This window comes from Podarcis melisellensis (genome assembly GCF_964234715.1).
Source record: "Podarcis melisellensis genome assembly, chromosome: 3".
Taxonomy (NCBI): domain Eukaryota; kingdom Metazoa; phylum Chordata; class Lepidosauria; order Squamata; family Lacertidae; genus Podarcis; species Podarcis melisellensis.
In genome coordinates this window covers 89,143,181-89,156,366 of record NC_138530.1, presented here as the reverse complement: position 1 = coordinate 89,156,366, position 13,186 = coordinate 89,143,181, and the positions used below count along the sequence as shown (strand labels likewise).

The following is a 13,186-nucleotide window of genomic DNA, read 5'->3' as shown; positions in this document are numbered from 1 at the left end:
GTTTCCTTTTCCCCCTAAACGGAAGCAATGGTAGCAATACATAAAGAGAGGGGTGTGGTTTGGTTTTTGTCTTTCCTTGCTTACAATATCTTTTCACTGATGATGCAGTTGTAATGGTGGGTTGGAACTGCAGAACCTTGATGCTTCGTAACGTTTGCACTTCTGTCAATGTGTTGTTTATATTCTTCCTGAACAGATGTACTCAGTTTGAAAACTTAAGTAACTATGGAGTCAATCCAAAAATTCTGTTCTACACTCAGAATGATGCATTCCGTAAGTGGAACTCTCCTTCCATGAATGGAAGCTCCTTTGCTGGCCAGAAGGAGCCAACTCTGGATAATAATGGGTTATTCCTGTTCAGCAAGTTTTCCATATAATATAGCCAAGAAAGGGAAAAAGGCATGGCAGAGCAAACAAAGGTTTCAGATTTATTAGATCTTAAAATATAGACTTGTATTTCAACAGAACATTTCAAAGAATAATATAATCTTCAATTTCATACACTCAAAATGGTACACCTTTATTCAAAAATATATTACTTAATGTACCCAAAATACACTTTTCAAACTTTATTTAAAATAAATTCAGTTCCAAATAACCACAACCTTTAATCTATCTAAATCACAGGCAAATCTGTTTCCTTTTTAAATGTTTCTCAGATTAATTTTAACCTTCATGATTTCTCTTCAAAACAGCAAGTCATAAAAGATGCCTATATTAAAATGCATTACAGTACATGAACTGCAGTTTAAGTAAGTAAGGCTTTGTGGTAAATTAAAAACATAGTTAAAAGCAGCTGGAATGGGAGGGTTTTTTTGTCAAAAAGAACTCTAACAGAAGTAATTGTTTAGTATTTCAACAGATTTTTTGAAAGATATTTTAAAAACAGGAATAAATGTTATTTGTAAGTGAGATAAAGTAATTTTTCTGAAACGCCATACAGCTGACCGCATTTTTCTGCAACAGTGTGCACCCTCACTTCCCCATCACAGACACAAATCCTATTAAATAATGCTTGAAGGTGAGATTAAGTAATCCAAGAAATAAGTAAACGAGCATTCTTCTTAACTTAAATAATGCTCTTTGAGGACTGGTTTGAGGACATTTGGGGCAGGGGGGATTATTCTCTGCTTATTCTCCATTTCATTAACTCACTCACTGGCTCATGTGTTTTGTTTTGGTCGATAAACACAAACAAATCCATCGCAGTAGCGTTATAGTTTAATAGACCAATAGCATTTACTTGAGGTAAGAAGGTTGTTCTTCTACATTCCACCCTGCCCTGCTCCCGTAACTTCAAAAGCTATGGACCCAGGCAACAAGCAACCCCCAAAAGCTTAATGACTTCAGAAAAATTTGCAACCCCACAAGCAAATAGAGGTAACATAGCTCCTATGGTTACACTCCTTCTGCTAAAGAAAATAGCTTTGACAATTATGTGCAATCTTTCAGCCCCTGCATTTAAACTGCCATTTATTTATTTAAACACGGTTCAGCGTTTTTCTTTATCTAATGGAGTAGAACTTCTAAAAGGAGAATTGTTTTTAGCTAAGAATTTTCTCTCTCTCTCTCTCTCTCTCTTTCAGCCTTTCCTCAGTGCCTTTTCTAAATAAATAGCCCGCCAGAGTTTTCATTGGCACAATGTAGCCAAATGTATTCAATTTCCTTTAACAATATAAAACAGTCACGGGAGTTCTGGGGTTTCTGAGTTAAAGAGAGAGAACTATACAAAGGCTTTTTTTAAAAAAATGAAATAAATCTCAGCATGATTAGCTGAAAATCTGCCTTCAATATTCTAGTACATACTAATATAATAAAGTGTTTGCAATATCATTCATACAAAAGAAACTATATACCTTTAAATAAATTAATGCTACTATGTACATAATACTGTACATGAATGAAAAATGGCATAAACTGGAATAAGTTGTTTAAGGTCCTCGTTTCCTTTAAAAAGGCATTCTATCACCTTTACTATAATTAAGGAAAAAAGATATTATTGAGAATCTTCTTTTTTACAAACCGATTCTAATGGCAACCACATGATCGCACCACCATGTTTCTGTACTTTTTCAAAATAACATTTGAACTGTCATCAAAATAGAGCACAGAGATTGCATTCAGTTTCGTTGGGGCACAGCATGGCTTAGGGACATGATCAGGGAACATCAAATGGACCTGGAAAAGACAGAGAGATAAGTAGGACTCAGCTACATTCATAAAGATAAAGTGCATTATATGGGTTATAACACTGTGACACCAGATGGTGCTGTGGAGTCCATTTTTCGCCAGTGGGATTCCCCCGTATGAAGTTTACAATGCATTTAACTGAACGGTTTTTTTGATGTGTCTAGATCCAGCCGTAGTCAAACTAAGGCTTTACTTGTGCAGTCGTACCTTGAAAGTCGAACGGAATCCATTCCGGAAGTCCGTCTGACTTCCAAAACATTCAGAAACCAAAGGGCGGCTTCTGATTGGCTTCCTGCAGGAAGCCTCGTCGGATGTTTGGGTTAAAAAAAAACACTCGAAAACCGGTACAATCACTTCCAGGTTTTGATTGTTTGGGAGCCAATTTGTTCAGGCGCCAAGGCATTTGAGATCCAAGGTACGACTGTGGAGTTATATCCATACTTTCTGCTTGCGTTGATGTACAGTAGGTACATTGGATTGTATCCCATAAAGGTTTTCCAGATGGTCATGGATTTGCACTACTGAAAAACCCCTCCCTCTCTTCTCCCCATGTGTCCCCCATGCACCCTCAAATCTGCTCTGGGGCTAGGTGTGGAGAAAAGGGGAATGGAAGTCCCACTGTGCAAGTGGAGCTCCTTGTGCTAATGGGACAACTTCACTGGATTTGGGTTAGAGCTAGACTAAGTTGAACATAGATTCCATTGCAATTAATGCAACAAGTCGGCAATGGTTGTACTTAAATTCCACTGATTTCTCCTTCAGCCACAGTGGGCACCAGTGAATGGAGCTCAACTCAAAGGTTCTGCCAGGCAGCAGGAGCAAGTTCAGGATTCCAGCCAATGTAAGTATGTTACGGTGCTCCAGTAGCGCTGGCAAGGGTGGGGTGAAACCACAGCATATGTGATTGCTTTTTGGAAGGAGCAGGGAAGAGACTAGAGGAGGCCATTCCATGAAATGGGCTTGGATAACCATATGGAAGGCAATGCTGAACAGCTTCCTGAAATGAATGGGAAAGGTAGTGGAAACATTGGAGACTGAGATACAGGGTCTTTTGTACTTGAAAGCAAGTTAGGAATAATATTCTGCACATGTTGGGTGAGTTGGGAAGCAAAGAGGCCGTAGAGAAGGGAGTTGTAATAGGAAGGACAAAAGAGTATTAAAGCCAGGATAAAAACTTCAGCAGTAATAAGTTTCGTTTGTTTGGTAAGACTATTAAAATCTGTTATAGCCATCTGCCCAGCAGTGATATAAGTCTGTAGTCTTTGCCAGAGAACACAGAACAGGCAATCGGGAAACAGCTTTTATATAACTGTTACCACGAAGAGATCATTTACCAGGGAGAGATCTTTTCGAACAATCATAAATCCTTTAAACACACACACACACAGTGTTTAGTAGAAATAAAATGCACATGCATTTCCTAAGGTTGTTTAATAAATAAAATGAAACTGTTGGGAATGTGTGCGTCTAGTTTAATTTTGTAGGGACTGTGGAAATATCACGGGCTTCTCACTTTGGGAGGCAAGGGGAAGCACAATTCTCATTTTATCATTTCTTGCCTCTTTCTCATTTGAAGATGGAACAGATTAATAAGAATAGTGGTCAGCAGTAATACTGCCAAAGTTAATGAATGCACTTAGGAGTGTGAATTTTCCCAGCTTGTAATGCCTGATTGTAACCCCTTTGCCTTGAAATTATTCCTGTTTCTAACCTAAATAAATAATATTTCTAGATTTTGCACATTCTGCAATCATCATACTAGGTGCTCACATCTAATAGCCACTGCTGGCATAAGGTTAGAAAGAAATTACTTTAATGCGTCACATTTCACATAATTACACACACACACACACACACACACAATCGACTCAGGAATTTCCAAGTTCAAATAAGCCAAATACATCCCAAAGGCATGCATTAACCATGTACAGCCTGATTCAGCTGTAGTGTCTGAGAAAGTTAAGCTGCTGGTTGTTGTTTTTTTGAAAGTGTGCTTAATAAAACTTTTCTTGGAAAGCTACAACCTCATTGGGAACAGCCTGGTTGAAACCTTCACTTAGGTGAAGTCCAGAGAAATGAACAGTAAATGTCTTTAAATATTTTTAAAATTGGAAATGCTTATTATCACAAGGCCCTTTTTTGATTGTTTCACAGCAAGTGTCCTAATAGAGGAAAGATACTTATTGGCATCATCAGCATAGAGGTTTCTGTTTGCTACAGTCTTGGAGCCCAACTCCCATGCAGTAAGTATGCTAGAAAACACTTGCTACAATAAGCCAGTCTGCCATGTAGGAATCCCAAGGACTAATTGCCGAAAACAAAAGGCTGACCCTTATTGGAGTAATGTGATCACAGTGGAAAGGACTTTATTACAAGTTGCATGCATGAGCAGTTCGGTCCCCAAACTGCACCTTACACTGAATTCTAACATTCATAATTTGAAGTAGAACATGCCAGACTTCTGCATGTACTGTACAGTGGTACCTCAGGTTACATACGCTTCAGGTTACAGACTCCGCTAACCCAGAAATATTACCTCGGGTTAAGAACTTTGCTTCAGGATGAAAACAGAAATCGTGCAGGGGCAGCAGGAGGCCCCATTCGCTAAAGTGGTGCTTCAGGTTAAGAACAGTTTCAGGTTAAGAAGGGACGTCCAGAACAAATTAAGTTCTTAACCCGAGGTACCACTGTACATATAAATTGGAAGATGACAGCTGGAGGGACAAACAACAGGTGAGGCAAGATATTCATGATCAGATCTCAGGACACTTTTTTCTTGCAAGTTTAAAAGCAAGCTGGGTTGTGCTGGAACAAGGTGCTGTGGAAGAGGGTAATCCTTTCCCTTTGATCCCTTTTTCTACTTCTAAATAGATCCACCTACTAAAAGTGTTATCAGCTCAGCAGTTGGGGTGGGAAATGCAGGTACATGTTTTTTGGTCCTGAAAATGAACGACCGAGTCAAAATTTTAAAATATAATGGGAATGTTACTGTATAACAGTGCTTCAGGGGTTTCTTACAGAAATATGAGTATGTGGTTTGTTTTAAATATTAATCTGCTTGGAATGAAATGTTAGCACAGTAGAGGGGTTGCTGGATATTTTCTTGCCTTTGCATTGAAAACTATTGAAGCAGGGGAAGATATAAAGAAAGAAGGGCAAGCCCAGAAAGCCTGTGTGTGTGTGTGTGTGTGTGTGTGTGTGTGTGTGTGTGTGTGTGGGATGCTGTCTCCCAAATAATATTCTTACACTTAAGTACACTTAAGCAAAGCCCCGCTGGTATCCAGTGCCAAATGTATTGCTTTCCTTTCCTTTGGGCAGCATCAGTGAGGCTGAGAAGGGGGTCTTGCTGTCTGGACCGCCAAGGCTTGTGCCAACTTGGGTGCTGCAAATGCAGCAAAAACAATGCAGGAGGCAGCAGTTACAAGTCATAAGCCCAACTTGATTGGCATCTACAGCCACAGCAGACACTGCAAGTTCCAACAGTTTGACTTTACCCCCGAAGGCACACACTTCCATTGTCTCCGGAGCAAGACTGATGCAAGCAGCTGATTATCTATGAGATAATGTATTTACATTCCATTGGTTCAATTCAGACATAATTCCACCTCTTTTCCTGGATGGCACTCATTACATTTAAGGATGCATACGTACCAGAGTCTGCACTATGGCATGATTTGTTGCATTCATGTGTGCATTGAGAGGAAAGGAGCATTCTCCATCACAATAAAAGGCAGCGTAGCCCTCTGGAGCTATAATCCAATCCTAGGCAACAAACAACAGAACTTTTAAGTACAAACTCAGTACTTCACAGGTAAGAGAGAGGTGCCAAATTAGAAAAAAGCAAACAGAAATGAATATTGTATTCCACCCAGAAATGTATACAGCAGGGATGTCCAACTTCAAAGAGACTGCAATCTACTCCCACACAAAAAATAATAATGGCAGTGATCTACCCATTGTAATGACCAAAGTTGTTGAGTTTTTTGGGGGAAGGAAGACCCAAAGTTGTTGCAGGGGGGGGGGATCGATCAGGGTCACGTGATCGACCATGGATGACCCGCAACTGACCGGTAGATTACAATCAACCTGTTGGACATCCCTGGTATACAGTAACGGTCCTGGCTCTTCTAGGTCCTGGGTAGATGTCAGTGGATTAATATGTGTGAACTTTACAAATATTCCACCGTTGCCTGCAAAGCATTGTACTGGAGATCTTCTGCTCTGCTAGCTGCACATTGCTGTCAATTCCTGAAGGGGGGGCAAGGTAGCAGACAGCTTGGTCTAGCAATACCACGCTGGTGTTGGGAAGCTAGCAGAGCAACAGAACCCCAGTGGCAGCTACTGACCCTTGCTCTGAAACTATTAGAAATAAACAAGGGACACTGCTGACAGAGTGAGGTCCAACACTACTTTCCTGTCTCTAAATTGTTGGCATATCAATTTTCCATGAAACAATATTTATTAATCTGGGATAACTAGATTACCTGAAAATTGATCAGGTAGGTTCCTTTAGCAGCTCACCAAAACCAGCATAATTACTACGGAATGAGTTATAGACCGAATTTCAAGATTCATTGCAAAGATTCATGTTTAACATCCCTCCTCCTGAATTCTAAGCACCAGTTGCCATTATTATTATTATTGCTGTCTAAAATAGGATTGATCATTGCTCCTACCTGCCAGCCTAGGTCTCTGAAGCTCACGTACAGTTCATGTTTTTTACAGGCTTGTTTCTGCTCACTTGTGTTATAATCTGCAGAAAGGAAATAAAACGTATAAATACTTCTATGGTTCAAAGCATTCATTATTTCCTCCTTAGATATTACAAACATCTTGATATGAGTAAATAGCAGGAAACCTGCTTTTGATATATGAAGTGTTTCAGGCAATTGCATGTCATGCTGACTCCTGCTATTACTGACCATAATATTAGCAGAGGAGCTTTAAAAGAATTATATTAACAGCAGACTCCCATACATGTCTATTGAGAAGTACATCTCACTGAGTTCAATGGAGCTTCCTCCCAGGTAAGTAGATGTAAGATTACAGCCTCATTTCCCCTCAAAACCCGGGGCAGGGAAGAGGCTCAGTTGCAAAGGCATCATTGGGTGGGAGTATAACAGCAACTAAATAAACCTGCCACTAAAGTATGTCAGTTATGGGCATTCACCCTTTTCAGGTGGGTGGCAGTTGCGGCCCCTCACTCTCTGCCATCCCAGCAATTAGCTTGCGCGTGTTTGCCAGCCATTTGGGAATTCCCCCAGTTGGCAGGACTTCCTGCCAGAATGCCAGCTTCAAATGGGCCAATCAGAGGCCCCACCTGATGGGCAGTACCTTGCTGTCTGGCAAGGCATTGACTGCTGCCGTAACCAGCTATGATATGATAATAATAATAATATAATTGTAATTGCATGCCTGTTTTATTTTAAAAAACAGTAGCTAATTATCTCCCCTTGCCAAAAAGCAAGCAGCATGATGGATTTTCATCAACCTGCAAAAAGTTTCATTGTGATCAAGGCACACAGACATAGGGCAGTTCTCATGATGCAAACGGCAATACAATAGAAAGAACTCTTCATCAACATCATGTATCTTTGTTGACAAGCCTCCCTGGCTATTCATATAGTTGAGTCTATTGGCATTTAATACAGTGAAAATATTATCAAACCCTTCTGGCTGTCCCAGTCTGTTCTGTGTGTCCTGCACCATACCTGTAGTGCTAATATTGCTGTAATTTTCCCATATTTACAATGAGTTAATAACTTTGACCGTTAAGAGAAATGGGTATAAAATGTTACATACCTTCCACTTCTACTGATTTCAGTTTCCAGAATGTTCATAGTCAAAAGAGTGTTATAAGTCTCTAGCTTACTTTTTATAATAAGACCGATAGATCAAGGAAAGACTACCTCATGAACTGATTTTCTAAGAATGTCAATGCATATTTTGTGCCCACTCAGTGTCCAACCATGTTAACATCTACTTGGTTACTGATTCTGTTTTGGCATCTTAATGTTCATCATTACAGCATTTCTACCATTATAAGAGTAATTCTGTCTATTTTGAGGGGCTTCCCTTCCTTGATTTCTGCTCAAGAGTTTTTCCAGAATAGGCCTGTCTATTAATCTTGCACACAGGATGGAGAGAGAAAAAAATGTGCTCTATTTGCTGGCTGCTTTGGGTGGGGGGGGGTTAGACCAGAAACACAAAAATGTACTCACCAGCTTTTTGGAAGTCCCCATCTCCCCATGAGCTCTATGTGAATTTTTATTCAAAAAAACAAAAACAAAACCCAAACCCCTCTAATATATGTAAAAGTATCATTTCAGCTTTCTCCACAGTGTTAAAATTGTTTTTAGCATTTTCATAACAGATGACTGCTGCCCAGATGTGAAAAAAGCCTCAGCACACTTGATGTGAAACTAAGCATTCAATATCCAATCATAGGGGGAAGGCGGGGGAGAATTTGATCGCACACTTATTTAGAATGCAAAAAAAATCCCTAAATTAAATCCATATTCCTTCCTTACATTTCTGCATGTTAGTAGAGACAAATGTGGGATGCAATATTACATTGCATGGTAAGTGGCTAGGGTGACATTACTATACAGAATCTGGTGCCAAAGATCTAATTTCACTGACTAGGGATTCAAGGTCCATGTGCTTATTCTGCTAGGAATCAAAATCATGGGATATTGTGGCTGAATAAACTTTATACCCAAATAATTTAGGAACTGGAATTAGGTTTAGTAGAAAAATACTTTGAAGGGAGAACAAGGAAATCGGATATAAAAACTCCTAAATGTATCCATTGGCAGGCAGCAAATATTTGAGATGGGATTGAGTTTGTCTATATACCAAGGATTATTGCATGTTTAATTAAGTTATTACACATCTGGGCTGCAGTCATGTGCACATTTACCTATGAGTAAGTACCGCATATCTGACTAGACATGTATAGAATTGCACTATTAAGCATGTCCCACATCAATAAACAGAACAAGTTAGGCTTTTGTTTCTCAATGGAAGTCTGTATTTAGAATGAAATTTACACTGTTAAAATACAGCTTTTGAATGAATATTTGACTCAGTGAAAGAGCTACTTCTGTTCATTTAAAAAACATGGCTGCAATATTGGTAACAGAACAACACCATGGAAGTTGGGGAAACTCATTGCATTGTATGAGGGAGAGAAGAGAAACATTAGAGTAACATTTAGGCTGGTTAAACTCTATTGACTTCTGTGATTAAACCCCACTGGCTTCTATGGGAAGCAGTGCACCCCTGGTTTAAAGTAATGGGTTTGACTGCACAATCACTTGTGCCTGAGAGGTCTATATGTCTCCGTCTGGCTTGTACTGGGTGGGTAAAGCCACAACCCTGGCTTACTGTTACGTGCAAACCTGGGAATGTCGGCTGTTTCACTGCAACGAATCATGGTCAGTAAACCAATTACCAATCGTGCTACATGCAATCTCGTGTTTGGAGCAAACCAAACTACAAACCCAGGTTCAGGGTTGTAGCTTTTCCCTCCAAACATGAACCAGGAGGAGGAAAGATGGAACATGGCTTACCATAACATGTGAACATGACCTCTGTGCTTCCCATTCTTTGTGGGGTGTGTCATTTACATGCCCTGTGTGTTCTCTACATGTTCTGTAGATATTATGCATTCTTTGTCTTACCCCCAACACTCTGCATCCTTGAGGAATCTTGCGGAGTGCTGGATTTGTTGCGGTTCTGATTTTTCTTTTTGTTGTTGGCAGCTCGGACAGATCGAAAAAGGACTTCGCTTGCTTTGAAGAAAGCAACCATGAACGGCTGTTTTGACTGAGGTCCATGCCGTCCTATAAGGCCAGCAGATTTCACGTTGATACTCCTACCTGCAAAATACATCAACATAAGCATATTTACCAAAACACAGAATAAGCTAAGCCAATTGGTGAAGGAGCAATGTTAGAATAATAACTCTGGAACATTATTATTATTATTCTGCTGTATTCAAAGTAGCACTGCGTAACAGCTATCTAGAGTAGGCTGCCTACACACAGTGCCTCCATCTTGCCAGCAACCACAGTCAGTTTGTTGGCCCTGATCCAGCCCCCCACTGACTCCAGGCACTGGTCCAGCACTTACACAGATGTTATCCTGATATATGTTACAGAGGAACAGAGTTGTGTATCATTAGTGTACTGATGGCACTTCACCTCAAATCTTCCAGAAACCACCCTGGATGGCTTTATGGAGATGTTAAATGGCATCAGGGATGAAATACTACCCAGCAGTACCTCACAGCACCCCACAGAAATACTCCCCAATTTTTTTCTGAATTTGACCCCAGAGAGGACCAGAAGCACTGTAAAACAGGAATCCCAATGCCCAACTCACAGAGCTGGCTCAAGAGGATACCCTGATCAATAGTATCAAGAGCTACTGAGAGATCAAGTAAGAATAATGGGCTTGCATTCCCTCTGTCCTTCTCCTGATAAAGGTCACCCAAGATGACAAAGACCTATCGATAACCAGGCCTGAACCTCAATTGGAACAGGTCGAGGCAATCAGTTTCATCCCAAAGTATTTGCAACTGTTGAGCCATAACCTTTCCCCCAAAAGGGACCGTTGTCTCAAACCAATGGGCCCAGGCTTGATTATTTTTTCCTCAGGTGTGGTAGCATCACCGCTCCCTCCCACAAGGATACATTGACCACAGCTTGGATCCACCTGGTTGTACCACCTCAGCAAGCTTTTAATAAGCCAGGAGGGAGAAGGGAAGATGTTGTTATTCACATCATTGCAAACACCTTGTCCACTTCATCAGGCTCCATCAACTGAAATGTAATGTGAAAGGCAGATATGCTAGACATACATAGAATAGCCTCATCTATTTTGAAAATGGTGTAGTGCTAGAAGAGAATATTGTGTGTATTGGAATCCAACATTGTGATGGCAAAGTAGTCAACTTTTTTTTGAAGCCACTATCCTCTTAATTTAAAAAAAACAAGAATGGCAGATGGGGAATCCTGTATACTCGACACAAATCAATACGAAAGAGAAAGGCAGGCATCCTACATATTTATACTTTGAGTCATAAATAATTTCAAAGCATTACTCAAATTTCACCAAAAGCCTTAAGTATAGGTACAGCTGAGGCTTCAGTCTTTCAAGGAATAATATATAATAGAGGTTGAAATATGTACATGATTGACTCTAGTTTTACTCCCAGGGGGATGTACATATTTCTCTATAATATTTGTTCAGTCAGGACTGAGCACTACACTAGATTATAGACTCTGACCCTCCGGGGCAACCGGGGGTGGAGGAGTGTTGGAGGAAGGCGTTGAAAATGAAAAAAAAGAGGGGGGGAGCTAGTCACTAAAGCTGCATCCATATGAATTTCGAACAAATAAGCCCCCAGCTCTTAACAGAATTTATTTTGGCAGCCCGAACACCTTTGTGTCTCCACGTATTATGCAGAACCCTTCGTTCCGCCAGAAACCGAGACAGTGTCATGTGAAGCTATGCAGCTGTACAAGGGGAAAGCATACAAAATTCCTTAAAAAAGTAAAAGAAATTCTGAATTGCTAGCCTGGTTGGCAGCAACGTCCCTCTGATCTATAGCAAAGTAGGAGATGGGAAATGGTTAAAATCCTCTGAGAAAGAAGCATCTGCCTTGCAAATGTATCATGCCATTAAACTCAATCTCGCTTGAGAAAGAACTTACTAATAGTCATAGGAGTAAGCCTTAAACAAATAAGCTTATAGGCTTCCCTTTTAAAGGCAAACTTACAGTGGCTCTCTGCCAGGGTCTATATTTCTTAGAAAAACTTCTATCATTGGCGTAAATGAAAGAGGCAGTTTGATTTGTGGTTAAGGCAGTTTCCATTCTACTTCCACTGTAACAAATGTATTAATTCAGCTCAGACTTCCTCCTCCTGGCAGCCCTTTTGCAGTAAAAAAGAGAAATTAGAAGTCGCAGCCAAATACCGTACCTTGAACTGACCCACTTCAATACATAAACACTTTTACAACATGTTTATTCAGGTGTAGCACTTTAAATTGCTTTAAGATGTTTCCAGTGACAGAGAAACCAGCAAAGGTGAAAAAAGGAGAACTGAGAAAGTTAAGCAGTTCAGGAGCGGAATGGAGTGGCCACATATTATGAAAAAATATATATGAAATAATTGCTGCTTCATGGAGGGGGAGAGTCTGGAAAGGAAAATATGTATTTGTTCAATTTCTAATTTCATTTAAATGATTGTGAAATAATATAGTGAAATTCATTGTTGAATGTGAAAGTTTTTAGCAAGTCGGATCTGGAAAACCTTTTACAGATTATTACAACCACAGCGTTCCACATTTACCTTCCTTTTTCTAGGAGTCCTTCTGACGAGGCTCTCTGTTTTGTTGCAAGGACTTTCAATAATTTTATTTTACCTATAAAAGATTAATACCTTACTGGCAGACATTTCAGGAAATCTATTAGATGTATATGTCCTGAATACTATAAAGGTATGTGTGAGACATTATTTTAAAGGGAGTTCACTTTGGTTTTGAAGGATCACCCCCCCCCCCACACACACACACATATTTTGCTTCTCACAACCTAAGTTTTATGAATTTACAAAAGTGTTTTTTGTGTGAGAAGCAAAAGTGGGGGGGGGGGGGTTGAACCTTCAAAACCAAAGTGAACTCCCTTTAAAATAATGTTTAATATTATTAAGTTTCCTGTCGGTTTCTTTTTAGATTTCAGCAGTGAGATGACTATTAAGATGCCACAAGCTAAGGTTTACTTAAGTCCTCAAGATATACAGAGATACTCTTAAAAATTAGCCCAAGCCCAAATACCCTTTGAACACAGAGGCAATTTATGTGACTCTCTATCTGCTGTTTACTTGATCTTTTGAACAGCCAAGGTAAGCTGCGAGAAACAGTTTTCCCCACCCCTCACCATAGAATTATGGCTCAGCACTTCTATTTTTCTACATAAAAAAAAACC

General features: G+C 39.8%; 1 protein-coding gene across 2 annotated transcripts in view; it reads right to left on the bottom strand.

The window, feature by feature from the left end:
• Window positions 1-415: 415 nt before the first annotated feature.
• Window positions 416-13,186, bottom strand: part of BMP5 (bone morphogenetic protein 5) — a 53,950-nt gene continuing 41,179 nt past the window's right edge. For both annotated transcript variants that reach the window (XM_081906402.1, XM_081906401.1), the window contains 4 exons: window positions 9,876-10,073; window positions 6,867-6,943; window positions 5,842-5,952; window positions 416-2,178 (listed from right to left, as the gene is read on the bottom strand). In XM_081906402.1, coding sequence (XP_081762528.1) covers window positions 2,029-2,178; window positions 5,842-5,952; window positions 6,867-6,943; window positions 9,876-10,073 — 536 coding nt within the window. In that variant the 3' untranslated portion in view covers window positions 416-2,028. The remainder of the gene's footprint in view (window positions 2,179-5,841; window positions 5,953-6,866; window positions 6,944-9,875; window positions 10,074-13,186) is intronic.